Source organism: Saccopteryx bilineata, chromosome 12 (genome assembly GCF_036850765.1).
Source record: "Saccopteryx bilineata isolate mSacBil1 chromosome 12, mSacBil1_pri_phased_curated, whole genome shotgun sequence".
NCBI classification, from domain to species: Eukaryota; Metazoa; Chordata; class Mammalia; order Chiroptera; family Emballonuridae; genus Saccopteryx; species Saccopteryx bilineata.
In genome coordinates, this window is record NC_089501.1 from 52,189,743 (window position 1) to 52,198,875 (window position 9,133).

Here is a 9,133-nt window from a genome sequence, read left to right on the forward strand (position 1 = left end):
AACACTAAAGTATATTTATGTATTTTAAGGGTATTAGAAACCAGTTGCCTTAGAGATTAGATTTTTGAAAAAAATCTTTTCCCCGGGCCAAAGGGAAGTTGCTTCCGTCTGTGACTTCTCGTCCTGTTCACTGTAATTTTGTTTTAGATATACTGATAACTCTCATGCCATACTATGAAACACAGGATCGTGTGCTACTGAAAACTGCCTTTTTATAAAGACTATAAATATCTGTAAATAAAACAAACTGAAGTTCAAGCTCAAAAGGAGAGAGCTGTGAATTAGACCCCGGAACTCTGTCCGTGAGCACAGGCAACCTAGCTACAATGAGCACTGTAATCAATTAAAAGGTAATAAATGTTTATTTATGGCAAACTTTGGGAATGGCTTCATTTTGATACTTGGATACTACCTTTTGGGTAAATGTTAATAAATTTTTAATATTTGATCTTTTTTATGTATACTGATTTTTTTTTGCTCTTTGCATATGGAGTTAAGTGAACTACTCACACATGAATGCGTCAGGGACAAGAGAGAGCTTTTCCTTGCGGCAGGTGAGTGGAGGTGCCGTTATCACCACGTGCCTGTGACTTGAGGAGTGCGATGAGGCCCCAAGGCCTGCATTTGAGGCCCACCTCCTCACTCCCTCGGATGTCCTCCATACACTTTCTGATTCATAAATGATGGTGTGATTGTTACAGGCACAAAGTGAATGACTGGGAAGGCATTCTGCAAACCCTGAAAGACTACAGCATTTTTCTGTGGGTGTGACTGTTCCTGTACATAGAGAACACAGGAGCTGCAGCCCCAGGCCCGTGTGCGCATTAGCACCCCCGGCTAGCGGAGTCAGCTCGTCTGTTTCCCACCGCCCAGGCTCCCTAGGAGGGGACTTGAGGATGAAGGGTGTGATTCCCCGGGCAGACAGAAGTCTAACGAGAACACAGCTAAGCTGCCTGGACCCTGGTCTCATGGGGGATGTTAGCAAATCCTAGGACTGGAGAGGGCCAAAGCCAAATCACAGCTTTGATTTTTCACTTTTTAAGGTTTTAGAGGTGCTGAGCCCGCTAAATATGAAGAATTCATCTGTGATACTATTTAGACTCTGAAGAAAAACACAAACTTTAAATTTATTCTAACTTTTAAAAGTACAAAGTGTGAAAACTTAGTGTGATTGAATCATTTGAAAGAGTAGAGAAAGTTTCACACTAGCAGATTTGAGCTTTTAGCACCTTTGAGCAGAAATCGAGTTAAGACAAGTGGCGGCCCAGGCTTCTACTGCCTGTGGTGAACGACTCCTCTGACGAGGTGTGCCGACTGCAGAACAGTGCGGTCGTTTGGTGTTTTCTCTCCATTCTGAGAGTGCTACAAAAACAAAGAACGGGGAAGGTGCTCACTGAATTCACTGCTGGTGGTTAGCAGATGGAGGAGAGAGGGTGCCAGAGGAGAAGAGCGCGGGCGACGACGAGGTCAGATGGACAGCCCGAAGGTGGTGACGATGCAGTACATGGTCTTGTTCTCCCACCGCACGGTGCAGCTCCCTGCGGGGCAGACGGGCAGCGGTCAGGAGGACGGCACCACCGGTCCCCAGTTCTCACCACAGGGCCAACACGCTCGAGTCTCCACCTCTGTGGAAATCCTCTCTCTACAAAATGCTTTCAAAGGTGACTAACACACATGCACCCCCAGACATGCGACAGCCCAGCACACAGGTCATAAAACACTGCTCTGGACAAGCTAGATCTCAGGACAGTGCAAGAAGACACTGCTAACCTCTCAGGAAAATACCCAGACACCCTTGCGCCCAGTGAACGAGAACCATACCGTCAGTAGAGCTGTCCCAGAAGCAAGAACTCGCCGAGTGCAATCCTGCTCCGTTCTTCTGCATAATTACACAGGTCACTTCAATGAAAACAGCTTTTATTAGCGAAATCTCCATGGCAACACAAATTCCCTTCTGCCACTTTTAGCATGTGCATGTTGATTTCATGGCTGAGGCTCATGATAAAAGTTCTAAGGGTAGATCGCCTCGTCCTACGACTTGGACAGCTCATGCACGTCCCTTTCCTTCCCTGCGCTCGTTCTACAGGCACCTGCCGTGAGATCCCGCAGCTGTCCCAGCAGCCACACAGGCCAGTTTAAGGCAGTACGACCTAAAGTAAAATCATGTGCACATCACAAGGGACACCTGTACCAGGAACTTGGAGGACGGGCTAACACCCGTCCCTCTAACACTAACACCATCCCTCTCTCCTGACACCAGACCCTCCTCTGGTCAGTTCCCAGAACCAGCACCCACATATACAAGAAGCCCAGTCCCATTACCAATGTATTTAAATGGTTTTCCTAGCTTGCTGAGTTGGCTCAGAGTTTTTTCCACTACGTCGTTGGTCCACTGGTTGACCTTGCTGTGCTGGAAGGTGCTGCCCCCGATGACACTTTCCACGGCCTGGAAGACAAAGCACAGAGGACGCCGTCAAGCAGGACACAGCCAGACACCTTCGGGTGAGTAGGGAGCCTATGACCTTCAGAACAGCTGAGTCTGTATAAAGTGTAAGTTTATTTGTATTCACGAGTACTCCTTTGCATATATATTTTGTTAAATAACATCTTATTTAGGTTTTATACTTGTTTTTTAAGAATTCATAATTATATAGGGTCTGTTAACATTTTGACTTAATGTTGACTGTTGCTATTAGCACCTGGAGAATAGCAACAATTTTCCTACAACAGAAAATATTTTCCTTTGTCAATTCCTTTCTTAAAAGTATAGTAGATATAGGAATCTGTATCAGTTGTTTGTATGACTGACAGTATACAAACTTATCCAAATTCTCATGTGTTTATAAATACTTCCTTTAGTCAGCATTTTCTGGGAATTTTCTGACCACATAAGGACATTTTTCAGATAAATGAAAAACAGCCTTATGTATCTTCAAATTGAAGTTGATGATGAATTCTTTCTTTCTGAGGAAATTCCCTGTCTTCTCTGTGTGCTGTTGGGGAGGGTACACGCCGTAAGGGGTATTCAGGGTACGCAAGGTCCCTCGTCCCGACTCTGGCTCCAGTCTATAGTCAGGATATTCCCATTTTATGATTTTCTGGGCCTTCTGTGCTGATGCCAGTGCTCCGGCTTCTAATTGAACCTGGGTCCCCCGCGCGCCAGGCTGACGCTCTACCGCTGAGCCAACCGGCCAGGGCCGTCACTTTGTTTTTGATGTTCACGGAACTAGGCTGTGGCTCTTGACCACTCTGGCAGCAGCCAGTAATCTGCATTAGGATCAATTCCAAATCAAACGTGCCTCAAACAGGGCTGTTCCTCTCAGACCATCTGCTGGCTTTCTTTGAGCCAGTGGCTGCCCTGCCTGTTCCCCTCACTCCGGCAGGCCCCCTCCACGCGCCCCCGCTGGGCCGTGTGGCCCCTCTTCGCTGAGTTCGTGCTGTCCCAACTCTGGAGTCCAGCTCTGAACCCACCACCTACCGTGCAGTGACCGCACGGGGAGTGCAAGGTCACTTGTCCGACGTGGCTATCTGACCAGCGCCTGCCCTTCCTGCCCGTAAAAGTAAACTCCGTGACGGTTAGTCCTCTGCGTGCCCCCTTGGTTTGTCTTTTTATTTACTGGCTGATTTTTTAGAGAGAAAGGGGGAGCAGGAGTCAGAGACATCGAGCTGCTCCTCTATGTGCCCTGACCGGCATCGAACCGGCAACCTCTGCGCTTCAGGACAGGGCTCTACCCAACCAGCTATCCGGCTCGGGCGACGGATTTTCTTTGTTCAATGAAGACTAGCTGTCGATTTTTTGTCTCCCATTCTCATTACCAAGGGAAACAACCTGGTCAATGAGAAAGTGGGCAGTATAGGAATGTAAGAAAAATAAAACAAGCCTCAACTGAACCAACAGGAGGCCTTGAGGAACTGGCAGCTGGCTCAGTTTTTACATCCACTCTTTCTTCACTAAACACTGGAAACACTTACTTGTATCCCACCAGTCTTTCATGCTCTAGTTATAGACTCAAGCCTTAGTAATATTCAACACTAATGCTTGTATATAAACGTTCCTGTCTGATTTAAAATATATTTTACCCAATAAGCACTCCAACCATACATACATGTAATTTCTACAATATGGGAGTAAGTCTTATCTAGATATTCAATGCAGTAAAAACTGTTATTTGAAATGCCAAAACACAGGCTCCGCTGAAACAATTCCAAGACAGTGTTTAAAACACATTCTTTCACTCATACAAGCCATTAATCAAGTATTTAAAAAGTAGGCATTTCTCCTCTTACCTCTTTGACAATGCTGCTCACTTCATCAACAACAAAAGTCGCCTGAAAGGAAAAAAATGAGCTAAGTTTGATTTAAAAGATTCATACCCACTGTAGCATTGATAAATGCAAATTTTGGTAAGAAGCATCCTTCAGAAATGAAGACCTTAGAAAGCATCTAACGGAACTGTTCATTTTACTGAGGAAAACATGACAGAGAGACTCAGAAACACTAAGTGGCTCTGAGCGTCACAGAGCTGGGAGTAGCAGTCGGGAGACTACAATTCATGTATTCATAATATAAAAGGTTGTTTTACTTTTGCTGTGATCATGCCATGATCCAAACGACTGACTTGAAACTAGAATTTAATAATCTCTCCATCCATTTCAGCTAGGATCACTGACAAAAAACAAAGTTAATGAGTTATTGACTTGTATAAATTAACTGACTTTCCCTGATATAAACCGATAAGGAGGCTTGAAACTTAAGGTGTTCGGGTTGTTTTTCTTTCTCAGCGCTGTCCTACTCTGGGGACTAGACGACCAGCTGCTAGCACAGCCGTGAGGTCGGAATGGGCGAGGTGCGCTGCCAGTGGTAGTCTAGTGCCAGGAGTTTATAAGTGGCTTTATTTTCTTTCTTTTTACGTGTGGCACATATGAATGGGTACAGGTGTCACCTGAATCCTGGGAACAGTGCTCAGCTCTGAACATGCCTTGCGGAGGCCACCCTGAGCGCTCAGTCAGTGTGCATCCTGGGGACGAAGGCAGCAGGCCCTGCCCCCGACACAAAGTTTTCTTCCTTGCTGTCGGCTGACCGCCATGGCCTGTTCCAGCGAGGCCCCTTTCTTTCTGGGGAGATCAAACACGGATGGCTGGAAGCCCTCTCACCTGCTCCACTCAGAAGTCAGACTTGGGAGTCCAAGTACCTTAGAGATTAAATTACTTCTCAAAGTTTAGAGGATCCTCCAAGGGACTTCAAAGACCCTAAACCATACAGGAAGGTCCCTAGATTACTTCCTGTGTGGTTAAAATATGAAAAAGCTTGAGGGGCATTTCAGTGGCCTTTTCGTGGGAAGCAGAGCAGGTGTCCAGAATCCACGGGGCAGTTTCAACTTCTGCGGGCAAGAGAAACAGTGACTCGAGAGTAGTTATCGAGGCCTAGGTGTCCACATGGAGTTAGGGGAGACGCAGAAAAGGCTTGGGTCAGAGGATGTCAGGAGGACTGGCACGAATTAGTGAGAACTGAAGACGTGCCCACTGGAAGGAACAGTCATGGCTGCATCCCTGCAGAGCTGTAGCTTGTTGTCAACACAGGCCACTCTGTTCAGCCCCTTCTTTTCCCAGACCTGCAACTGAGCCCTGGAATAATGAAGTCACTGGGCCACCTCACTGGGTAGAGCCAGAATTAGAGTGCACAATATTCCAATGCCAGCAGTAAGGGCTTTCTCTGACTCTGCCATTTCCTTTTCTATAGTTGTACTCAATATTCCTATTATACGAGCCATTTCCCAATATTACGTCAGCTAACAATCTGCAGGGAAAAGCTGCTTCTGAAACCTGTCTTCTCATTATCGTTCGCTGGGTTGCGACCAGCATTCAAACTCTGCTGGTGATGCGGGCGCAGCGCTTCTGCTCGTTAAATCATATCAACACTGAAATCTAAGCTCAGTCCTTAAGCCTTCTCTATCTGTTGCCTTCGAAACAGTAACAATGCCAAACCTTACCAAACTTACCTACAGTTTTTATTTTTTTTACAGGCTGCATAGTGCATAGGAAGAAAATGGGCAACCATTCTTCCAAAGTAGGAGCAGCCATCAGCTGTGTTCCCTGAATGCTGCTTTTTAGCCTGAAAGAAGCCCACTTTAACAGCACTCAGCTACAATGAGTGTCTTTTGCTCGGCCAAGAACGGTAGGCTGTCCCCTGCTTCTTCACAGAGGGAAGGAGAGCCTCTGTCCCCACAAACCGGGGCTGTCTTTCCGCCGTCTCCGACTCAGTCAGCGACGGGGCCCGGGTGGGAGTGCGCATGGCACTGCAGCGCAAGGTGGGGACCGGCAGACAAAGGCAGGTCCTCCTATCCTGCGCTTCTGCATTTTGCAGGCAGCCCGAGCATCCCATCCGCAAACGAAGGGACCTGAGAGATGGGACTGCTCGGGCGTGTGACGCGTGCCTGTTACTCTGGAGTCCCACGTTAAATACGGTCCCAGCCGGGGACCTTGTCTCCCACCCCTGGACGAGCAGCAGGTCCTGCAGCACTGAGTACAAGGGGCTCGGGGCTCGGGGCCCTGGTCCCGGGCCCGCGGGTGTGGAGGGACCGGGCGTGCTCCGCGTGGCAGTGTCTTTGTCGCCCCGCCCCCCCGCACGTTGATTGACAACACCCGGGGCAGGCCGGGCCTGGGTCCCCGCAACCGCTCGCCCCCCGCCCCCCCCGCACGTTGATTGACAACACCCGGGGCAGGCCGGCCCGGGTCCCGCAACCGCTCGCCCCCCCCCCCCCCCCCCGCAAGTTGATTGACAACACCCGGGGCAGGCCAGGCCGGGGCACCGCAACCGCTCGGCAGGGGGCCGGAGTCGCCAGCCTGCGCGGGGGACGACCCCTGCCGGCGTCCTGACGCCACCCGGGTACTCACACACACACCCACTTGGCTGCCGCCGCCCACCTGGGCCCGGCGACTCCGGCCTCCACCCTTCCAGTCGGCGACCCGGCGGTTACCTCTTCGGAATCCTGAGAGTCTCCCATCTTCCCTCCAACGAGTCGCCGCCACCTCGCGGAGAGGAGCGCAGTGCGCCGGCGCACTTAGGCCCCGCCCCGCCCACCTGGCCACGCGCTCTTTGGTCCCGCCCTCCCCGCTCGAGGGCCGGACCCTCCCCGCAGTGCCTCTGACGCGCGCGGGGACACGAGATCGTCGTCTCCTCTCGTCCTCCCCGAGTGGTGGTTTCCGCGGGAGCCCGTCTGAGAAGCCTGCCCGCGGACTAGACCGCAGCAAGTAAAACAAATGCACGAAGCCAGTTCGGGAGGGGAGAGTCCTCCTGGCCTCTTCGGAGTCTAGCCTGTTCTGTAAGGTCTGGGTTAATCTGCATATCCAGACGGGCTTGGGCTCCTGGTAACAAATGGTACTGTGACTTCTGACCTTGATGGGCAGTGTGAGATACTGATTACAGCCCCTCGGGGCTCCAAGGTTAGGAACCTTTAGTTCTGATGGAAACTTGCCTTCCTTTGGAGCGGCAAGTTTTCCATATAATTTATTTTTATTTTAAGCACCATTTTAAAAGAAACATTTTTGGATGAAAAACCTGGTAAAATGCTACGCACTTTCTGGCTGCCTTTATCCGTAATGACATACACTTGATGTGTATACAGCAGTCCTTATGCAAATCAGCACTTGCACAGGGCTCTAATTCTCCAAGAAGGGCTGGGATGTAGTCACCTGCTTGCATGGACTCCGAGGTTAAGATCTTGGACTTTGCAGACTGCTTCTCTGGTTTCACCACACCCCTGAAGTCAAGCTGTAACTTCTTAACTCTCAGAGGCCCAGCTGCTGAAACCTACATCCCATCCCCCCACCCGGGAAGAGCTGACCACAAGACCTGAGAGTAGGTGGGATTAAGCTGCAGAGTCCACATTCAGCCCATCAGCAACCTTTGTTGTTTGTACGGTATCGAATCTCATTTTCATGCAGGCGGAATCTGTTTTATTCACTGTCACTTCAATTGTGCCTGGCATGTAGTAGGTAGAGACACAATGAAATTGTATTGAATGGATGCATGCTCTCCCCACAGGTGTTAGTGCTGCCCATACCCAACAGCAGAGACCTGGGGAGAGGAGGAAGGTACAATTGCCTGCCTAACTCCTTGTAGGAAACTGGGGTGGGGAGAAGAGGGCACAGCTGGGAAGGACACAGGCTGCTGGACACCTGGCCTGAACAAGGAGACCTGCTGGTGGGACTGGGTGCTTTCCAACACCTGCTTTCTGCTTCTCGAATTCTGAACATGATTTACTTTTTGAGTTTTGTTCTCTTCCCATTATCTGGCTTCGTCTCACCTGTTCCAGTATTTGTCTTGTGCCTCGTGGTCTACATGTGATTCTAATTCTGACGTGTCTTTGTTTTGTCTTCCTGACACCCCAGCTGCCCCTGAGATCCCTGGTAGGTGTTCTCCTTTCCCTTGAGCCCACCCTCCTGGTTCCGGGCCCTCAGTGGCACCACGCTTCTGAAAAAGGGCCTTTTCATTCTCTTCCAGGTTTCTCCTCCGCTGTGGACACGGAGGAGCTGCATGTCTCAGAATGATGTGCAAAGTGAGAGTGAGCAGGCAGACGAGGTTTGGAACGTATTTTAAGAATTGCGCCACAGCCTCTTAGGAACTTCTTGGTCCCAATAAGCGTCCTGAATGACGGGGGGGGGGGGGGGTTCGTCAGCAATGCAGAGCCCTAGCGATGTCATATCGGACAATCACCGCATGTATAGAAATCAACAGAAAACATGTAAATGTGAATTCTAAAAGACTTAAATGACTTTAGCTTTTATGTATTGGGTACCACTCTCCAATTATAACCATCCAAGAACATTCGTTAACTGCTCATGGTATACAGCATATTGTGTCTGTCCCAGAAGTGGGTAAGTCGGTCTGTTTATATTGTGAACTCTTTATTTACTTTTTCTTCTTCTTTGTTTACTATTTGAAACAAACTTACATTAAGCACTGGCTTTGTGCCAGCCTGAAGTGGCGCTGAGGCTACAAAGTTGACTAAGATATGTATGTCTCCATGGAAAGTTTTTTAAAACTACTTTTTTGTAAGTAGGATTTGAATTCCCTGGGCTCAGTGATGTTGTAGCTCTTGGGAAAATGCAGCAATATGGCATTGTATTGTGG

The 9,133-nt window shown here is 49.1% G+C and overlaps 1 protein-coding gene across 2 annotated transcripts; it reads right to left on the reverse strand.

The window, feature by feature from the left end:
• Nucleotides 1-1,101: 1,101 nt before the first annotated feature.
• LOC136316204 (dynein light chain Tctex-type 1-like) lies at nt 1,102-7,071 on the reverse strand. 2 transcript variants are annotated; one of them, XM_066248068.1, is made up of 5 exons: nt 6,978-7,071; nt 4,288-4,329; nt 2,323-2,446; nt 1,822-1,899; nt 1,102-1,538 (listed from the first exon to the last, which is right to left on the reverse strand). In XM_066248068.1, exons 1-5 carry the CDS (start codon nt 7,002-7,004, stop codon nt 1,468-1,470), a joined length of 342 nt encoding a protein of 113 aa, XP_066104165.1. In that variant the 5' UTR covers nt 7,005-7,071; the 3' UTR covers nt 1,102-1,467. The 2 variants fall into 2 exon arrangements, with proteins under 2 accessions (XP_066104165.1, XP_066104163.1); XM_066248066.1 differs by having other exon boundaries at nt 6,903-7,042.
• Between the last annotated feature and the right edge of the window lie 2,062 nt (nt 7,072-9,133).

Coding starts and splice junctions, on each gene's coding strand:
- LOC136316204 (XM_066248066.1), bottom strand. CDS start 7,004: ATGGGAGACTCTCAGGATTCCGAAGAGGTAACCGCCGGGTCGCCGACT. Junction 4,330..6,902: donor GGGCGGCGGCAGCCAAGTGG/GTGTGTGTGTGA, acceptor TTTTCCTTTCAG/GCGACTTTTGTTGTTGATGA. Junction 1,539..1,821: donor CTGGGACAGCTCTACTGACG/GTATGGTTCTCG, acceptor TCTGCCCCGCAG/GGAGCTGCACCGTGCGGTGG.